Source organism: Excalfactoria chinensis, chromosome 2 (assembly GCF_039878825.1).
Source record: "Excalfactoria chinensis isolate bCotChi1 chromosome 2, bCotChi1.hap2, whole genome shotgun sequence".
NCBI classification, from domain to species: domain Eukaryota; kingdom Metazoa; phylum Chordata; class Aves; order Galliformes; family Phasianidae; genus Excalfactoria; species Excalfactoria chinensis.
Window position 1 is genome coordinate 57,237,725 of NC_092826.1, and position 21,129 is coordinate 57,258,853.

The 21,129-nt window shown below is 42.3% G+C and overlaps 2 protein-coding genes across 6 annotated transcripts in view; one reads left to right on the forward strand and one right to left on the reverse strand.

Annotated features, from left to right (window-relative positions):
• The window catches only part of STX17 (syntaxin 17), a 29,865-nt gene extending 11,709 nt beyond the window's left edge, over nt 1–18,156 (forward strand). For 3 of the 5 annotated variants that reach the window (XM_072329776.1, XM_072329777.1, XM_072329778.1), the window contains exons 4-8: nt 6,309–6,528; nt 11,575–11,693; nt 11,780–11,830; nt 13,490–13,576; nt 14,200–18,156. In XM_072329776.1, coding sequence (XP_072185877.1) covers nt 6,309–6,528; nt 11,575–11,693; nt 11,780–11,830; nt 13,490–13,576; nt 14,200–14,439 — 717 coding nt within the window. In that variant the 3' untranslated portion in view covers nt 14,440–18,156. The remainder of the gene's footprint in view (nt 1–6,308; nt 6,529–11,574; nt 11,694–11,779; nt 11,831–13,489; nt 13,577–14,199) is intronic. The other 2 variants (XM_072329773.1, XM_072329775.1) reach the window with 1 other exon arrangement.
• A 416-nt stretch (nt 18,157–18,572) lies between these two features.
• Nucleotides 18,573–21,129, reverse strand: part of ERP44 (endoplasmic reticulum protein 44) — a 46,123-nt gene continuing 43,566 nt past the window's right edge. Inside the window, exon 12 of the mRNA XM_072329772.1 lies at nt 18,573–19,160. Coding sequence (XP_072185873.1) covers nt 19,059–19,160 — 102 coding nt within the window. The 3' untranslated portion in view covers nt 18,573–19,058. The remainder of the gene's footprint in view (nt 19,161–21,129) is intronic.

A 21,129-nucleotide genomic window follows, 5' to 3' on the forward strand; every position in this document is an offset into this window, starting at 1 on the left:
TCTGGTGACTGAATGCCACAGGAAAAACTTCTAAAAAGGAAAGTGAGGAAACAGAAAATCTGTGTGTGGGGTGTGAAGACACCCTGAGAAAACAACTCTTATATACGCAATTGTTCATGGTATCAATGAAGGGTTGTGTAAAATCAGCTCACTGCTGCAGCCTGTTGCTGTCTGTACAGTACATATAGACATAATTGAGAGTTTGTTTGACCTATACCAGGAAATTTTTACCATATATCCTATGTAACATTACTTTGAATGAAGTCAGAGAAAGTAAGTGATGACAAGAGTGCATTTACACAGCTAAGCTACTGTAATACTTCCTTTAAGATGTTATTTGTGTTTGAGAGAGGTTTGGATGGTAGCTTTCTTTAGAGGTGCTATTTGGTTCTTAAACAACAATGTGCAGAATGGAAGGAGTGTTGAGTAACGCGCAGAAGACAGGAGATAAAAAGGGACTGATTCGCTGGAGGTGGCAGATTGTATGGCTTCCGTGTGCTATTTCAGCATAAACCATTTGAAGTGTAAATTGTTGGAAGTAGTGTATGACATTACACGTAATAAGAAAGAAGAAGAACAGAATAAGGATGGCAGAGACTGAACGTAATACTTGCTTGATCACAATGATTCAGTTAGTTGGTGGCACTGGGAGCTGTGTAGGCTGAAGGAGGAAGCGTAAGTAAAATGCTGGAGTTTCTGTTTGCTCTGGGGAATCAGCGTTGTCAAGGAGTGGAGTCTGAAGCAGATACTTCCATGAAGAATGTTAAAGTAGCTGCTGTTGCCTTAGATAGATCTTCAGATTTTTCTAGAACCAGTGGAGATACGTCATGTTGTGTGGAAAAGACCAAAGTCATAAATATAAAATGATCCTGAAACTCGAGTTCTATCTCCTTTTCAAGGGCTTTGGCCTTCTCACACTCCGTTGACATTCATGTAAGGTGAAGCCATGCTGCAGACATGGTGTTTATCCTTGTGTCAGGGCCTCTTGGATCAGCACTGAAGCACTGTGATGTACCCAATGCTCTTTGTAACTACGTCTTTCCATTGTGCTGTTGTTTGCCCTAGTCCCAGGCTCAGTGCCATGACATGGCAGTGCAGGTCACCATGTGTGTTTGCCTGCAGTTTCATGGGAGTTCCATTGTTTCCTTCTTTCTTTCTTTTCTTTTCTTATTTATTTTTTTTTCTTTTTTTCTTTTTTTTTTTTCTTTTTTTCTTTTTTTTTTTTTTTTTTTTTTTTTTTTTTTTGGAGGAAGTCACTTGCACTCAATAGACAGGTGTAGCTAGTACAATGTGTCTGGTAATGTTCTTGAGTGTTACATATTCAAGTATGAGCTAGTGGTGGGAAATGGTTTTGAGGGAGGGAAGGTTTATGCTGGATGTCAGGGGGAATTCTTTTCCATGAGGGTGGTGAGGTGCTGGCACAGGCTGCCCAGAGGGGTCGTGGATGCTCCATCCCTTTAGGTATTCAAGGCCAGACTGGGTGGTTTTGGCAGCCTGGTCTAGTTTTAAATGGGAAAGTTGGCAGCCCTGCCTGTGGCAGAGGGGTTGGAGCTTCAGGATCCTTGATGTCCCTTCCAACCCAGGCAATTCTATGGCACTTTTTGGTGGCCCACAGTAAGTCTATCAAAACAAGGCATCTATTTTTCATTAAGTTACATTGCTTTGAAAATTTGGCTGTTGCCATTGGCTAAAAAAAGATAGTAGTCTGAAAAAAAAATAGAAAGAAAATGCTGAAAAATATAAAGAAAAATGATTTTACTGTTTTTTTTTTTTTTTTTTTTTTTTTTCCTATTTTGAATGTATTGAAAATGAAACAGGGAAAAATTCATGACACTTCTCATTTGCATTTTGGAAAAAGAAGTGTTATATTTATTCATATAGCATAGCATCATGATGGTTCTCTTACCTCCAAATCTATGTGCAGTTTGGAAAAACTGGGCTCACTTTGTGTCCCTACCTCAGTTCTGTACCCACTGTGAATGGTGAACCTTATCCCAGTAAAGTCCTCTGAGTCCTAGAGATGAAAGCATTAAGTAATAGCCATTTAATATTATTTCTGTTGTATAACAGTGTGAAGTTGTGAGAGACTCAGGGATTCTGTTGGAGAGGACAGGATTAGAATGTCTAACGATGCTGAGATCAGTATGATTTTGGATAGGGACAAAGACAGTCCTTAGGCAGGAAACACTGACAGTGTAAATCCAGCATGTGAAGCTCTGCAGCTAGTAGTTCTGTAGATTAGAACAGTGACAGTGACCAAAAATAAAGCCAAATAACATCATGAGATATATAAACCAGAGAGCAGTCAGTGTACAATATCATAGAGACTCTTTGGCCAGCATTAATAGGATCCCAGGACTTCTCCAGTTTGGACACCACTCTTTTACAGAGGCTGTGGACATGTTATGGAGTATTCAGGGAGAGCAATGAAAATGATCAGAAACAGAAAATGGAACTTATTTGGAAAGGCAGAAAAAATAGTATTTTTTGTTCGAGAGGTGTCTGACAGTGGCATGTGATCCACCTGCAGACTTGAAAGATTGCTGCACAGAGGACAGGGAGTGCTTTCCTCTGCATTTCTGTTAGACATGAGAAAAAAACTGTGGCAATTAGGATAATGAAATCCTACAGTAGTATATCAAGAAGGCTGTAGCTCTTCATGAAGAAGTCTTTTTGAAACCAAATTAGATAAGTAACTATCAGAAGTGAAGTAATGACAACAGACCACTCTTTGAAGGGATCCCAAGGAGTTTGCCAGCTTTATCCTACATTTTTCTGTTCCAAATATTCCAGATATTCCAAATACGAAGAAAAATTCTGCAGCTTGTAGGCTGAATTTGGTGACTTCAGAACTGAGGAGTCTGCATAAATGAGAACAGTGTTTTGTGTTGCCTTCCTTGCTGTCCCATGAAAATGATCATGAAAAGAAGTCACAGCCGTTTGCGTTTCTGTAGCATTTATCAGGTTGCACCCTGGTGAGCTCCTGAGATGCGTCTCCTCACAGCAGGGCTTAGGGTCCTTGCTAGGCTGATTACATTTAGCTTGTTTAATTGACAATAAATTGAATGAGAGTCATTTCCAAATCCACAGACCAAGGGGTACTAAAACTGTATTTCACCCAATATGCAAATACCATGATTTGATTCCTCTGTCTTCTTCCTCGCAAATATTTGTCTTTGATCAGCAATATAATAACGTGCAGTGAAACTAAGGATTAGGCTGAGCCATGCCTTGGAGTTTCTGTCTCTTGAAGGTTCTCTTGAAGATTTTGAAAACTCGAGCACTTTTGGTTGTTGTACAGTGACTGAGTCCCTGCTACAAGGAGGATGTGGACCTGGCACAGTGGGTCCAGAGGAAGGTTGGAGCACCTCTCCTAGGAAGACAGGCTGAGGGGGGCTGGTTTTGTTCAGCCTGTGGAGGGCTCTGAGGAGATCTCATTGAGGCCTTTGAATATACAAAGGGAGCTTATAAGAAAGGTGGAGAAAGACTCTTTAACAGGATTTACAGTTTTAAATCGAACAAGCATAGATTTAGATTGGATATAAGACAAAATTCTTCATGATGATGATTGATGAGGCACTGGCACAGGCTGCTTAGGGAAGCTGTGGAAATCATATCCCTGAAAGTGTTCGAGGCCAGACTGGATGGGGCGTTGAGCAATCTGAGGTAGAGGTAAGTTTCCCTGCCTGTGGCAGGGGATTGGAACAAGATGGTCTGTAAGGTTCCTTCCAACCCAAGCCATTCTGTCATCATATAGTGTGTATGTGTATATATATATATATATGCATATATATATATACATACACTAGTACACTAGTATATGATATATATATGATATATACTAGTGTGTGTGTGTGTGTGTGTGTGTGTGTATATATATAATATGCTAGTAATTTGCTAGTAATTTGCTCTAGCTGTACTTACAGTGGTGTAAATCCCTCACAGAGCTGCATCTTAATTCCAAATGGGATACTTTCCTTTTTAAGAAGCTGCTTTGGAAGCATTATTGACTCTCACCAAACTCATTGCTGACACTGTTTCTTATGGGCTGCTTGGATTCTGAACAACAGGTTTTTGTTTGGCCTACCATTTTCTGTCTCTGTTAAAGCCAAAGACAGGATAGTAACATTATTCCTGAAACCGAACAGCATGACCACCTTCTCTCAGTCCTCTGTATATGGTTCCTGAAAACTAAATAATGAAAAGTTGCTTCTAGATAGTCCTGATTAGTCTTTTAAATTAAATTCCAAGGTTTTATAAAATGAGAATTTTGGCACGTGGTGGACTGTGACAATGATAGCATTCTCCCTTTTTCAGTTCTCATGGGAAGACCATGGGAGAAAGATGAAGAGGAATGTATATGGAAAATTATTGCACCACATTTCCAATTTAACTTGATTTCTTGCAAAATTATTTGTGTCCATCTCCCTATTTATTCTGTTGTTAATTACTGTTTTTACTGGGGTTAACCTTAAATAACATAGCCTAAATTGACTGGTAATGGTATTAATTTAAGCATACAGTAGAATATTCTTGTATTAATTTGATTTTTATGAATCAATAGTTCTTTGGTTGCCCAATGGGTCCCGTACAGCATTACTTGAATTTGTTGTAGAATTATTTTCCTTCTCTAATTATTATTCTATTTTGTTTTCCAAGCACATTAAAAATGTTAATTCTGCTGGTTTGTATAAATAAGTTCCAATTACTTCGTCCTTTTTCAGGTACGCAAGATTGCTTTCCTAGGGCATTATTATTACCTGAACCTGGTTTCTGTTACTGGAAAAATAAACAAACCCTTTATTTTCCTAGCCACTCCCTGGTGTTTATCCATTCTTTTGTTGTGCTATGAGAAGAATATTTAAAACAGTTGGTAAACAGTGGAATGAACAATATAAATTAGTATATCTCCTTAAAATGTAATGCAATGAATGTAGTTTTTATTGAGGTCTTATTAAAAAACAAAAACATAAAAACAGTGGCCTAAAACAACACGTAGTATAATTTGGGCTATCAGTTCCTTTTGGTCGTGTTTTAGAGAAAGAGAAGTTGTATGCATTTCCAGATTTTAAATGCCCTAGACTAAAATTTATGTCACAGGAGACAGAATCATAGAATCACCAAGGTTGGAAAAGACCTAAAAGATCATCCAGTCCAACCGTTCACCTATTACCAACAGCTCCCACTAAACCATGTCCCTCAACACAACATCCAGTCATTCCTTGAATACCCCACAGTGACTCCACCACCTCCCTGGGCAGTGCCTGCATACGGATTATTCTTGCTAGTTGTGAGTGGTTCCTATCCGCTTTAAACCCTTGTAATTAAAGAGGTATCTCTGTGTTTTAGTAATCCTTCTTCTTTGTCCATAAACGTGTCCTTACAAAATAAGAATGATAGTTGGGGGGAAATTGAGGATCACAAACTGTTGCATCCCGAAGTGCGTTAATTCTAAGAAGCAGTCACTTTACTTAGATAGCATCCTGACTTTATGCAACTTGTGTAAATATTTTGGCAAAAGGACTATACCAGTCACAGACACCAGAATGATTTCAATAATTGCAAAGTGAATTAGGTGAACTGTGAGCCCTCAGCACAAGAAGGACATGGAGCTTTTGGAGCAGGTCCAGAGGAGGGCCATGGAGGTGATGAGAGGGCTGGAGCATATCCCATACAAGGATGGGCTGAGAGAGCTGGGGCTCTTCAGTCTGGAGAAGAGAATGCACTGGAAGTATCTTAAAGCAGCCTTCCAGTAACTGAAGGTGCCTACAGGAAAGCTGGGGAGGGACTTTTTATAAGGGCAGGTAGCCCTTATAAAGACAAGGGGAAATGGTTTAAACTGGAAGAGGGTAGATTTAGACCAGATATCAGGAGAAAGAGGATTTAAGTTGTGGCTTGTGAAGCAAGGGCTGCTTTGAAGAGTTTTATGGGGTGACTTTTCTGCAGCAGTGGTACAAAAAGACCAGGGAATGGCTCTGGGTCATAAAACAGCAGAATCTAGGAGACCCAGGAGAGGGTTGAGGAGGTTTTAGTGTGTGACTGGAGGCAACGGCTGTAACCGCATTAGGAGGGGTCGTTGGTAAGTGAATCAAAAGCATTGCAACAGTACAGGCTGGAAAGAAGAATGGATCTAGAGGAGAGCTGGCCAAGAACAAAAAGGTTCTTTTAAACTAGGGAATTTTAGAGGTTTTATTTCTCTTAGTTTATTAAAAATGGCGCTTTTTATGATCGCTTAGAATATGCAATTGATCAAAATGATAATTGCTTCCTAACCACAGAAGGTGTTAAATATGTTAAAACTGTTACAGCAACTTCGAGCCAATATGAGAGAGATGGAAAAACTTTGTTTGCGAGTCCGACAGGAAGACATCCCAGTTCTGCAACGAATGATAAACCCGGTGAAAGATGAAGCTTCATCTGCCATAAAACACTTCCTGCAGCTCCATTCTGAATCTGCAGAAGAACTGAAAAGGCAACTAGAAGGACAGGAGGATGCCTCCTTAACGAGATCTGCAACTGTAGGAGGAGGTATCAGAATTTCATTTCTGTATTTATTGTATCTATCTTCTTGTGTCCATTCAGCACTTTGGGCCAGATGTAGATGGAAAAAAACTAAAGAGATTTCAGTTGAATATCAGTTGTTAATTCAGAAGTGGATTTTCTTTCCCTCTGTCCTCCTTTTCTTATTACCCACTACTGAGTTTTGATAAGTAGTTAAGTATCGTAAGAAATGGAGTAGGTGTGGCCTTCCATGAAAAAGACAATACCTCTTCCTTTAGCATTTCATTTGGTAACAGACAAAAAGCAGAAGCTATTATAAATCTGTTTAAATTGGCTTTTTTTCCTTCCTTTCTGCACAAAATGGATTCTCATTCTCTTGTACCATTCTACCTCCAGGGCAAATACTTACTCTGCTGTGGCACTCGCCAGCATTCTCTACTATTAATCTGTGAGAAAATTGATTATATCAGTTATATCCTTCTACATAACAATAATGAGATTTATTACTTCAGTAGCAGCATTGTTTAAAATTGTTTGGCAGTTTCGTGCCAAACAATGGTGTGGTTTCAGTCCACGACATTGTAGAAGAACCTGCCCTCACATTTTATTTCATGACCTTCTTGCTGCCGTATAAAGAACAGCAGGAACTGTTTCAAGCGTAATTAGCAAGGAAGTAAGTCTAACAGAGAAAAAAGCTGATTGGGAAAAAAAACGGGCTTTCAGGAACATCGTGTGTAGCAATATTGCAAAGCGTTATAAAAAACAAGTTGTATCAAATCTGCAATTCATGTTTTCTTACCAGACCGGTAAAAGTGATTTAATTGGCTTCTGACTTATGATTCTTGATTATTTTCAACGCCTTCAGCATCTGTTAGCATCCGGATGTTTCTGAGCTGATTGTTTAGGAGTTAATCCTAATACTGTTGTGGATCTCAAAGTCTGGCTATTTGCTGCATCCTCCTTCCTCTCCAAATAAAAGAAGATAACTGAGTGTTCTCTTGCAGTCCTGTGGGATGCTCTTAATGCTCTCTACAGAGAGAAAAATATGTTTATGTTTTCTGAGGTTGTTTCTTAAACAGTCTGGAGTGACTTTCATCAGACACTTCAGGTTTCGAATACATCTAAATATTTTGAACCTCTTTTCTTTATCCTTTTTCTGTTTGTTTGTTTGTTTTGTTTTCCTCCTTGTTAAAATTAATTGCATCAGTTGTCAGATTACAACTGCTTTCCTATGGAAGGACTGACTTCATCTAGCTCTGGGTTGTCCTGTCCTTTCTTCACCTGGCGATGCACGTGCTTATATTCCCCTGTCTTTCTCTGATGGAAACTTTCTTGCTACCAGTTAATTAGCTTTTCTGCATTCCTTTCACTATTTGGAGTTTCTTTCCTCTAGGTTCTATTAACCAATTTGCTGAGTTTGTTGATGCTTCTTTTTTGGGACGCTCGCTGCCTTTGGTCTTATTCTGAGATCCAGGATAGGCAACTCTGGTATTCATCCGTATTAGCCGTTGCTTTCAAGCTCTTTGTGACCTCTTCTGTTTTATAATCAGAATAAAATTTAAAACGCCTTTTTTTGGTAACTTTCTGCAGTTGTCCTCAGTATTCGGTTATCTTATTGGAAGGGCCTTTTGCTTTTCTAACAGTCACATGGATAGCGAGTGAGAACTGCAGTGTAATTTCAGAGATCAGGACTGCTTTTTAATCTGAAATGCCTTTAAATTATGGTGGAAACTGAACATAACCACACCTTAAAAAGACAAGAAATTGATCGCAGAGATTGAGATGAGAAGATTGAAAATCAATCATTACTGGAATGACATACTCCTATATGCCAGCTCAGGAATGCAGAAACAGTTCATCCCATTTAAAGTGAAACATACAGTAAGGCAGACAACTAAATTTAATTATATAGGGGTGAGTTTTTGCTATGGTTTGCCTGACTGCTGTGAAAGCAGCTCTGTTGAATTGCTAGCACGGATGCAATGTATTGCCTGTTCTTTTGTGCTTAGAGGCTGCAGTCCTGAAAGGAAATCTTGGCTGCTGATCTTAATCAAAGGAGCTTCAGTATGCCTGTTCTCTATAGCATGTTGCTTCCCATCTGGTAGAGAAGTGAGGAGTTTACAAATTGAAATTGCCCATTTGGAAGGCATGTCAGTGAAATGATGTGGCTCCTTCACCTGAGCTCAGATCCAATAGAACTGAAATTTAATTGCATTTTAAACAAATATTAACAAAGGGTGAGACTCTACTCTAGAAATTACTAAACTCTTTTAAGCAGAATATTGAATATTGCAGAACATTAGATTTTTATCTTGAATGTAATGAGGTACAGAGCTGCTCTGCGAGTTCTGCAGAGCTATTTTGTATTACTGCGTTCCTGTGGAGATGCTGTAAGTGGTGGAGTCGTTACCATTCTGAGTTCTGTTACAATTGGTCAGCCTTGATAGAACATCAACTAGTGAATATAAGTTTCTTACTTGTAATTTTCAACCCAAATGTGACTTTGCCTTTTTTTTTTTTTTTTCCTAATCCTTCTATTTCTTTAACTTACGTTTTCGAATCGAGGGGAGAATTTTATTGAGAACTTTTAATGTCACTAATTTTTAGCTATTAGCGAATAATAACAGTGTAAAATGGATGAAAATTTAAGTTCTCTTGATACTGTGCAGTTCAAATCTTCAGCATCATTTCTGTGTTTTGAGGGACGCGCTCTTCTGCAGTAGGTCAGCATGGGTTACAAAGGACAGACCAGAGCAGGGAACGTAATTTGTAAGGAGGCAAATTTCTTCAAGACTTCTTTCTTTTTCACTTTTGAATTAAGAATATTGTGATTTCAACCAAGTGAGCATGCATGTGGCTGATGGAGGTATGATTTCTTGGCAGAAGAAACTGGTTAGGGTGCTGGCACAGGCTGCCCAGAGAGGTTGTGGATGCCCTGTTCCTGGAGGTGTTCAAGGCCAGGTTGGATGGGGACCTGGGCAGCCTGGTCTAGTACTAAATGGGGAGGTTGATGGCCCTGCCTGTGGCTGGGGGGCTGGAGATTCATGATCCTTGGGTTCCCTTCCAACCTGGGCCATTCTGTGATTCTGTGGTTTTGAAATAGGGTCATGAAGGTTTGGAATGGGTTGAAATGACCAAAACCAATATCAAGTGTCAGAATATTCAGGTAAATTGGTTTGTCCAGAAAATACATCCATTTTGATACAGGATTAGCTATACTAAGAAAAGGAATGTTTTAGAACGGAGCGTTTAACATTAAGACCAGCAAGCTCTGCTCTGTGTGACAGCAACAGGGCCCGAGGGAACAGCATGGAGCTGTGCCAGGGGAGGGGCAGATGGGGGTCAGGGACAGGGTCTGCACCAGCGGACGGTGGGCATGGAACGGGCTGCACAGGGCTGTGGGCATGGCCCTGGGTGCTGGAATCTAGAGTTTGGACACTGCTCTCACACATGCGGTCTGAGTTTTGGGTGGTGCTGTGCAGAGCCAGAATCTGGACTTGTTGATCCTCGTGGGTGCCATCCAACATGGGATGTCCTGTGGTTCTAATTAATCTGATGTTACAGATCGTTTGGAAGAGTAGATGATGATAGTAGAAGTTGAAGTGCTTTCCTTGTCTGGAGTTTGAAAGGAAAAGGGATAGAAGTAACTAAAAAACAGGCCTGAAATAAAACTTAGCCCACCGTTGTTGCACTGCTTCTCTGCGTGCTTAGGAATTATGGCCGAGTGTCAGCTTGATTTATGTTAGAATCGTATTGATCTGAGAGAAGTAAGATTTGGTGCTTGCTGTCTTTTGAGATGCTGGGATAAAAATGTTGAGAAACGGACACGTTATAAAAATGTATTGTTTTTATTTTATCTTAAATTAATTCCATGTATTAGCATGCTTTATTACTCAATTTTTATTGAGAAAGGTTATTTTTATTCATTTTTCATTGTTCGTATCGGTTGCAGTACCAGTTATATAATATTGTTACAGTACCTTGGCACATTCATTGCTTCTACGGAAGAACTTAATGTAATATTTACGCTACAGTATTATTAGAAATACCTCTCCAGTCTTCCCCACATTAAGCTTTCCACCCTCCTAAGGAATAAACACCAGTGTCCTACTAAAGTAGCCATCTTTCAGAAATCATGGCTGTCTAAATAAGCGTGATCTTTGCACTGTGTTGAGGCACATATACATTCTCCAGCCTGCTTTTCATACTCGCAAGCTATTGCTTAATCCTTACAACGGCAAGCCAAGCTTGCTGCTATTCTTAACTAGCACTGAATTAGTTGCCCGTAGTTAGGCACTTGTCCATTGCAGCTGTAATGGCTCAAGACGGGGCATTTGGCTGGAGAAGGTGTATGTGTGCATCTGCTAATTGCATCTGCTTTCCACCGTGCCACCTGGCTGTCCTTCCACATTTTTTCCTCAGTAATTTGTCCTACTGTCTTTAATACTCAGCAAAGACAATTTAGAAAGGAAGATGCTCAAGAATATCTCCCTTGCCTTGCTGAGCTTTAAACGTTTGCCGTCATCCAAGTACCATCAGCAGTGGGACAGAGCACTGCGTGTTTGGCAACGTGGTATTTGGCGTTCATTGCTTTTACTTCAGAGTTTTTCTCTAGCTACTCCTGGGCACAAACAGCTGAAAGCCAGACTGTGGTAGCACAGTAAAATAATCGACCAGCTTTGGAAGTGCAGTGTTTAGGTATCATGTGTAAATGAAGGTTTTGTCCCAAGCTCCTTTTTTTTGCTGCAGAATTATAAGGCTCAGCTAATAGGAAATTAACGGACTGGCCCTGACTTCAACCGTGCAAGTTTCTCATGCTCAGAACTGATGGTGAAAGTGCAGTGTTAGAAACGAGCCCGTTTCTTTGGCAATAACTTCCTTTTAGGAAATTGTGTATTGCTGTGAATAGGACTTGTGCCTGTGTGGTAGTTCTTGGGGCTGTTCCGAGCCTTGCATTACTTAAAATATCCATCTAATCCATGAGAAACATCAAGAGTGAGAACTCTTGCACGTCACCTGCAATCTGACCCAGCGTGTTCATTTATAAACACCGTATTTCTTTCATTCATTCAGAAACTTCATACAACACAGAAGCGAAGGACGGCTCTCAAAGTTTAATCCAGATTTGCTCTCCCCTTCCTGAGATACCTCAGAATGAAAACGCAGCTGAGTCCTGGGAAACGTTAGAAGAGGTACGTGGGACTCCCTTACCTCTCCTGTTGCCATTCTTGCTTTTAACAACAGTTACAGGATAACTTCTTTATTTTTTGTTTTGTAGGACCTTATTCAGCTCAGCCAGTTGGTGACCGATTTCTCTGTGTTAGTCAGTGTAAGTATTAATCGCATTCCCTATTGGAAGCTTTCAGAAATGAGGGTGAGTGGGGATAACGCCAGGTTGGGGAAACAAGGAGAGCAGTACTCCTGTCTGAAATATGCGTGCAGACTGAGCTTGTTGTCAACAGAGTAGCACAATCACATTAAAGGACTTCATTCGGTCCGCTGTCAAATAAATTAAGATTATGAAATGATAGACCCTGTTGGGAACTTCAGGAGAACATTCCCCTTTGAATGGAGGCAGTGCATTTAGCCAAGATGCCCATGTAAAAGTCCTGACTTTGCTACGTGGCACCTATGGTAAATACACCTCTAGTTTCAGTTGATTTGTACATTTGATACTTTCCAAAGTCATAGGTGATGGATATAATCATTACATTTATATTGAATTATCTAGCATGAAATTGGAAGGTTTTCTTTTGGTTTTCAAGTAGTAAAAGAAGAGGACTGTTGCTCATTCCTCTTCTGTTCCTGATGGTTCAGATCCTGTCAAGGCAGATTTCTGGGGAGGCCATATTCTTTTATCTCAGCACTAGTGCTGCTAGTTGCTCCTAAGCAACTCCTGATGTTGTAGTCAATGCTCTTTGCCACCTGAGGAACCTTAGAAGCAGCTCCGCAGTGCTGACATCAGACCTGTAGCCAGGTCCCATTCATTCCTACAGTTTCCAATAGTAACAGTGGAGACTGACTTCACTGCGTAGGTTGGACATCTTTCAGGTACTTTAATCACTTAACCAGTGGTACTAGGAAGGGTCTGAAGCTTCCCTCACCTCCATCGTGCTCTCTCTTTACATTTATAAATGTGGCATCTGTTATCATCCACTCTTAGTTCCCAGTGTTTAATTCTTCCTTTGCTACTAGAAGTTTAAACCCAGCGTTCTCAACTGCCACAAGGGTTGTTTAATCTGATCCCCTTGCTGTTGGGCTGCTTGGGATAGATGAGAGAGCTTTTGTTCTTCCTGCAGAATCTGTGCTGCTTCACACATGAGATTTGTTGGGCTGGAAAGGGACTTGTGAAAGGCAGGTATATTTCAGCAGTCACCGTCATATTTGTAAAGCAAAGTCAGAATCACAGAATGGCCCGGGTTGGAAGGGACCTCGAGGATCATGAATCTCCAACCTCCCTGCCCCAGGCAGGGCGGCCAACCTCCACATTTAATACTAGCCCAGGCTAGTCGGTGTTTTATAATATCCTAATTAAGTACTTCTATTTAGATTTCTCGGCGCAGCTTTGTATGTTGGAGTTGGTACCGATAAATGCTTTTTATAGGCATTTTTTTGAGCGTGAAGCTCAGCAGGAAACACAAATGCTAGTTTGGATTGCTTTTCCCTTTGACGTGCAAGCTCATCTATTCACAGAGAAGATTTAGAAATCATATGTTATGGGTTGTTTTCTCTAACAGTAGCAACGCATTGTCTAATATTCCCACCATATTATTATTTGACAGTTAAGCTTGTTTTTTTTTTAAGTAAGTTTGTAATTTCAGCACAGTTTATCAGATCCTATTAATGAACCGCCATTAAGGCTGCATGGCTGCAGTGTGTGGCAGATGAAAGCAGCTGTGGGGCCCTGATTACAGGCATTAAAATGGTGTGTATTGGCTCACCGCTGCTTCCCAGCAGGTTCCCTCACTCATAATTCCTTTGCATCTAGTCTCAGCAGGAGAAGATTGACAGGATTGAAGACCATGTCAACAGTGCTGCTGCGAATACAGAGGAGGGAACCAAAAACCTGGCAAAGGTAGGGATCTGCTCCTGCTGCTGGATCAATGGTACTCTGCTTCCCAGCAACCTCTGTATTAACCCCATTGATCTGCCGTCTTTAATGCTGAGGGAGCCAGCAATTAAGGAAATAAGGAAGAAATGACCCACAGGTAGCAGGGGGGAAAAAATCAATCTCTCTTGTAATTTTCTGTCGCGTCCAGGCTACTAGAAAACACTTTTTTTTTTTTGCTTCAAATCACATTCTGTGATACTCCGATGCTACTTCGGTGTACCTGCAAAGATGTGAGCATTCAGCCATTGGCTCACAGGAGTCAGATGAGCACGAAACAACACAGTGATGGGGACGTGCAGCTCCAATGGATGCCAGTGAGGGCTGCTCAGAAGCCACAAGCCTGGGTTCAGGCACGATACTGGAAAGTTGGAGCATTGTCTCTCACTTGATTTAATGATGGAGACAAAGTCATAAGTAGTATATATATAGTCGGCAAATAGCATGTAGAAGATCTGGCTCCAAACTGCGTACGTGAGAGAGCCTCAATTGCTGAGCACTCAATTCATTGCCAAGAGCAATGAGAGGAAAAACACACCTTGCAACAGGAAGGTGTTCTAACCCTTTTTCTGTTTTTTTTCTCCTTCTAGGCTGCGAAATACAAGCTGGCAGCTCTGCCCGTGGCAGGTGCAGTCATTGGAGGAGTGGTTGGGGGTCCTATTGGTCTCCTTGCGGGCTTCAAAGTGGCAGGAATTGCAGCTGCGCTTGGTGGTGGGATTTTGGGTTTCACAGGTGGAAAACTGATACAGAAGAGAAAACAGAAACAGATCGAGCAGGTCTCTTGCAGCTGTCCACAGCTTTCTTGCCAAAGTGCCAAAAAATCCAGCTGAAGTTACAAGGAGGAACAGAAGTACAGTAGCTGTGCTAATGACAGACTTGCAGCCTCCTGCTTTAGATCTGAGGCTGAGAGGTGTGAGTTCTGCAGCAGTACGGTTACGTGGGAAGGGTGAAACGGTAACGTCAGAACTTTGGGGCTTTCTCTTTTCAGACGCGATAAGTGACTTCAGTCTTTTAACTTTGAGAACTATAGGGTAATTTTAAATTATAAAACTCTTATTAGAGAGATGTGAACAGCTGATAGGTGACAGGTGCTTCAAGCCAAATTTGCACAAAATGCCTTTTAGATCAAGAGATTTAGAAAACGAGTGCTTTCTCATCAATACCCTCCCCAGATGACGGACCTTGTATTATATTATCATAATAATAATTGTATGTTATTCTAAATTCCTGTCTGCCAGACACAGGAAAATAAGCTTCCATCTACCCTATATGTTCAGGGCACTTTAAAATATCCCTTCTTTTATCTCCTTTCCCAAACTCCTCCTATGGATACCACCGGGACAGAAGCACTGTTTGCCATAGAGTAAGGTTAAAACATTAGGGGAGTAATATGGAGAAACAAATACATCCAGCATCTGTCTGCATCAGCCAGCTCAGATCAGCACCTTTTATTTATTTCCTGTACCCCCTACAGCTATTCAGAGCGTAGTTAAGATTTAAACAGCCTAAGAAGCAGCACTGGGGGCAAAAGTCATTTTCCATGGCGCTTCAGCTCCTTGGCTTGTCTCAAGAACCTTGCTCAGAACGAAGCGCCAACCTCCAGCACTCTGAGCCTGGAACCTCAGCTGCCTTTAGCGGTGCTCAGGGCCAGCTGCTGCCCTCACTTCTCCTGTCGTGGCACCAGCAATGCTGTGGCAGGAGAGCCGTGCTGGAGGTGCGCTCCCTCCATGGCCTTTATCCAAGGGTGGGTATCTTTTATACCAAGGATGGATGGAGAAGCAGCAAGGCCCAGAGACAAATCTGTGCAGTGGGGCAGCTGTTGTGCTGGCCGCTTTACAGTACGTGATGCACCCTTGCTCAGGTCAGCACCTGTACACCATTCAGCTCTGAGACTTGTGCTCTGTTCCCCCTGTATGGCTGCCTCTTGGCCTTTTCGGTGGAGATTTTGGGGCGTGTTGTTAGGGCTTTCTCTAGCTTTCTACAGAAATATTCTGCCTTCCTGATGTCACTGCTTCAGAAGCCATTTGCTTCTGTAACCTCTGCCGTTGTACACCAGAGTGCTCGTGCTTTTATTTTCACATCATCTCACTGTTACGCATATAGTCCTACCTCCATCTTTTGAGAATGGAGTGTTCCCTAGCAGGGAATGCTGGATACAGAAGCAAAGTGTACATACAAAGAGCTCCCTTTTGTTAACCATGGGAAGAACCATCTGCTAATGACAGGTGATAGGTTTTTGTGCCTAGAGACGCTGTAAGCAACTGTTAATTACAGCACAAGCATCTTTTCCTGAATGGTTCCTCCATACTACTTTTACAATGGGACTGGAATTGCTATCAGCCAGAGCAGCACATCTAATTTAAGCAGGGCTGAGGCTCAGGGAAGCAACGAGGATAAGAACAGTTCTCACCAGTGATCATGAACATCGTCAACCCTGCGTGTGCTGAAACCACTGTGCCTACATCTGCACAATCAGTAGGAGTGGGAAACACCGCCCAAGTAATTCAGCACGTTTCCTCCTGTCATGCAAAAAAACCCTTTTGTTTAAATGCTCTCACTTTGGGTGTAAAATGAGTTTGTAACAACTTCAGGTGAAAGCTGTTAATTCCAGGGACTGGTAATAATTTCTGCACTTAAAGAAAGAAACCAAGGAAGAAGTGCTTAAGTGGAAACTGTGGTTGGTTTCAAATAGCTGGATCTGCTTTCCCGCTGTCTGCTTCTGAACCCCACACGCTTCAATGGCAGCAGCCACATCAGACAGCTCCTCACTCCTCCTAAGGCCGGGACAGTCCACACCCACCAAACTGAACTTCTGCCACTGCTCGGTCAGGGTCAGCTTCCCCCACGCTTCAAAAGGCATCTCACACAATGACTGTTCTCCTTCCCTGCAGCTTTAAGGAAGCAGTTTCAAACCACTGTGCACACACTAAGCGTGGGGGGCTGTTCTTTAAGCTTTGATTTTTATTTTCTTTAAATAGATGAGTTATTTACGTGAGCAAAAAGATACGGGCACCTGAGTAAGTACACTACGTTGGAATCGGTAGGCACGTTGGTCAGAAGATAGGTAAGCTATATACATAATGCTTCCAGACCAAACCAAAAAGTTTTTGCCCATCTGTACAGAACTGATTTAGAATGTCAGCTTTTATTCCCTTTTTGTCGTCAAAAAGGTCAAAATCCTTCAATAATTGTTATTAAAATTATTATTATTAACATTAAAGAATCCTGTACTGAGTTACTAAACTACACGCTTCTTCCACTGTAAAATAGCGACACTGACTGAAATGAACACAAGTTCCCAAAGCACTGCAGGCGTTTAAGAACTGCTGCAGATCTGGTACTTCAAACCAACTTCTTGAGTTCAATGCGAGTTTGGAACATCTTTGTACTGTGTGGGGATAACGCTCCTGTTGGCTGACAGCTTCCCAGGAGAGCCGAGCACCCAGAGGTTCAGACCAACGATGTAGAAGATCAGAGTTTATCAGTTCAAACACCTTACTTGCTCTACTTAGGTAAAGTCTTGGTATCTTACGATACTTCAGCAGCTCAGCTGCTGCTGGCCATTGCGTTAGGTGTAACTGGACTTCTGCTGTTCAACACTGCTTGCAAACAGTAAAAAATAATCCCATCAGAGTTGGTACATCTATGCATGTCCATGATCACCAACAACCCAGGAGAATGAGATCCTACTGCAACAAATACGCAACAACGCGACTTCAGCGTGCACCCGTCAACTAACTGGCAACTTGTTCCAAGAGCACAAGTCCTTGCTCAGAAAAGCAAACATGGAGTAAGAAAGGGGCTGGGCGTGGGGTGGCGTAGCTGATTTCCACAGGGAAAGCCATTGGATCACTGGATGTAGAATGATGCTCTCTCTTGCTCCAGCAAGAGAAACTCAATTGTCACCCACCAAATGTCGTAAGATCAGCCCCTGTGGGCACCATGCAGGAATTCCAGCCTTAAAAACTACCCTGTTGACAGCTTTGGATTCAAGCTGAAGGTGGTATGATAGCTGCTAAAAATGCTTGACTTGCTATCAAACAGAAGACCTGGCTTTTTGAAACGTACGGTCAACTCCAAAATGCCGATTCACAGAACAGACAAAAACAAGAAAACAGAAAAAAACCCAGAACAGAAGAATCCCACCGACTTAAGAGTTCTGCATCTGCTCAGTTAGTGCTGAGAGCACTAAACTGTGTCCTCCGCAGGTGGCTGTGGCTGCAGGTGCCTGACTAGGCTCTGCTGGGAGCAGCGCTTGCACAGCTGCACAGGCCGACATCATTCTTCTGTCACACACCTGAAGAGCTGACCTAGCTGAGAGCAAAAGGAATCCTGAGCTGTGAATTGCAGAAGTTGGGGGCACTCACTGAAGTAAATAGGAACCCGCTGAGAACCACATACTCAGAGAAGCAGCTTGCCCCTTAGGCACCCCAAGTCACAGACTTGGATGCTCACAGCATGTGCTATGCAAATGCAGAACTAATTAGTCTCCAGCCATAGCCCCCAGAATTAACAGGTGTTTTTCTCATCTTTCAGTTTATGTTCACGAAACAGCTTTCACAGTTGTTGAGATAAGCCCATATTCTCATATTACACACAACAGAAAAGCCCACAAGTAATAATTCCTTCTTCAGAGCAAAATTCAAGGAGTGTGCAACAGAGGAGGGAAAAGCCATACAAAGAGTATGACGACTTGGAATGCTAACGCTTGTGTAGTCACGGTGCTGTTTGTCTCACCTACTCCTCTCCTACTCTGAAGTGCCTCTAACGTTGGTGCTGTTTTAACACAACTGTGTGTACCATACCATCACTCCAGGAAACAAGCTGGCCTATACGGCCCTACCATGCAAAATACAGCCGTTACCACTACGGTTTCACTTTCCCTCACTTAGCAGTTTAATAATCAGAACTGTTTAACTGCTTAAACGTTTAGACCCAGTAAAGCACCACACAAGGTTCTGTAAAACTTTAATTTATTCCCCTCCCAAGTATCCAGAATAGAAGACCCTCTCAAGTTGGAGAAAAACGTGACAAAGAAATAGATTACCAGGAGAGCTGTTCACATGAAGAAGAACAGAAAGCACATACTACCAAGATTACACAGAAAACAACCCCAAAATCCTATCGAATGGGATAGTGCAAGTTAACAGCATGTCTCTGGCAGGGATACCTTCATTTGGATTATAAAAGTTTTACAGAATTGTTACATCAAGTGTCTGAATGGGTCTCTGGTATTTTACTAGAGCATTAAGAACGCACTGTTGGAAAGATGCTGTACAGAAGGACCCACCAAACCCATTTATTTACAAGCCTGGGGAAGAAAAAAAATTATTTTTCAGTTTATTGAAAATAAAAATACACATAGAATTATGAAAATATAGGTTTACTATTTCCACCACACGGAAGTCAATGCTGCTGTCTGAAAGGCTTGCAAAATTGTTTCAAGTTTTTAAAGTTCATCTTTTTCCCTCAATAAGGTGTACCTATGTTCACTGGGTGCCAGTTTCTGGAAGGAGCTCTCTGGCGGGCTGCTGGCTACATCCTGAATTGGCTGAAAAACACAACAGGAACAGTGCGTATTAGACTGGCTGTGGCTACCGGTCCCTTCCCGCTACACGGACAACTGTGGGTGCGCACAACCAGCCGGCGCTCCCACAGATGGAGCTTGCTTTGGAAATGCAAAGGCCCAAGCAGGTGAACGAACACCCTGACACAAATTAACTGCTAGTATTTAAAGACATTCCTCCTGTAAGCAGAGCTGGAAGGTTGGCCTGTAAGTTTCTATGCAAGTGGCTTAATCATGTTTTGAATGCACCCTGCTGTAGACTTGAGCGTCTACCACTTGCTTTGAAGGCACTGTGGTTTGTGTGCTCATTTTTGAGACACTGGAGCAAAAGTGCAATTGCTGACCCAATACTTTACAATTAATTTCCTATAAGAACTCAGAAAAAAAGCATGCAATTCAAGGGACACAAATGACACAGCAGCCTACAGTTTAATTTATGCCCAGTACTTCCATCACAAAAGCTTGCACATCTTCCACTTGATGGCTGGATACTATACACAGGTGGGAAAGGAAACAAATGAAGGAGACTGGATTTTGGGTGCACTTCTCCAGGCAGAAAGGAGACAAGCTAATCTACAGCTCCATGCAGTGAGCCTGGGCCTAGATACACAGCAGAACCCAGAAATTAGCAGGTTTCCTTCGCTCTGGCCAACCTCCCAACACATACTGCAGTTGCTTCCAAGTACAGCCAGCCCTAAGCTGACTGCCTCGGTCTCCAGCTCCACCCAACCATATCTTCTGCCTTTCCACCCACTGACCTGAATTCAAGTCGCTCATTGAATTCTTGAGAAATACGGGGAGTTACCAGCTAAAGTCACTAACAGGGGAAAAATTCAGCCTTCATGTTTAAGCAGTCAGTCATCCCCACCCTGCCCAAGGCAACCCCTCCTGCTGCACAGCACAGCCAATTTGCTCCTTCCCACTGCTTGCAGCTATGGGTATCCTCTGCTCACAGAGCCTTACGCTGCCCTACCTGGCACTGATGAAACCCAGCTGAACCCGAAGCCAGATTGAGTTTATTTGAACAACCTGTGCATGGGGTGGAGTGTTAGCACAGAAAGGAGCTCAGCGTATTCCAGCATCAGAGACAGCCCTGATCTTAACATCCAGTTCTGCTGTGAGGCCAACCGCTCACGGCCTGGCTGCACAGTACTGGGAACAGTTCCCAGCTCAGCCATCTGCAGGCTTTTGCAGCTGCTGGTCCGGTCTCCTCCCCCACACTACATGTTACTGCCCTGCCCCTCCTCCAGGGCTTTTCTGCTTTTATTAAATGGTAACTTTGAGCAGAACAACAGGAGGCTGTGCTCAACACCCTTAGCATGGAGCCATCCTTACTCCACCCTAGAGATAATCAGGACAAGGGGCCTTAACAGTCTCTGACTTATGGGTTCTGGGATAGCCCAAGGTGCTCTAACATGAGGGAAGGGTCCTCTGGTACCAATGCAGCCCAGTAAGCTGTAAAAAATAAACTATTTAGGGCAAAAGCAGTATCCAAAAACAAATACATCTTTAGACGGGGCCTGAAGTATTGAGAAGTTGCCTGACAGACCTGTATTTACACTCTTCAGAAAGCACGTAGCAGAAGGCTGCATCACGAAGATACAAGGCTGAGATAGACAGATGGGGCTGAGCAGAGGGAACTGGGGCTGGTAACCACATCCTTTCTTCCCTGGCTCCTGCTAGGCTGAACTAAAGCAATGAGGTGTCTGGAGAAGGATCTACTAGATCCTATACCTTCTTCTTCCTGGAAAGATCCCAGGAATGACTGCCGTGCACATAAATACAGAGTATAATAGTCTTTGAGCAGAACCAACAGGAATCTGATCTGACAAATGTGGTGTGTGAGCGCTATTAATGCTGCTTTTTAACTGCATTAATAAAAGTAATAAGCCCTACTGCTGCTTATCAGTCTTTCACTGACACTCTAATAATCTGCCTCCTGCTTGAACTGGTG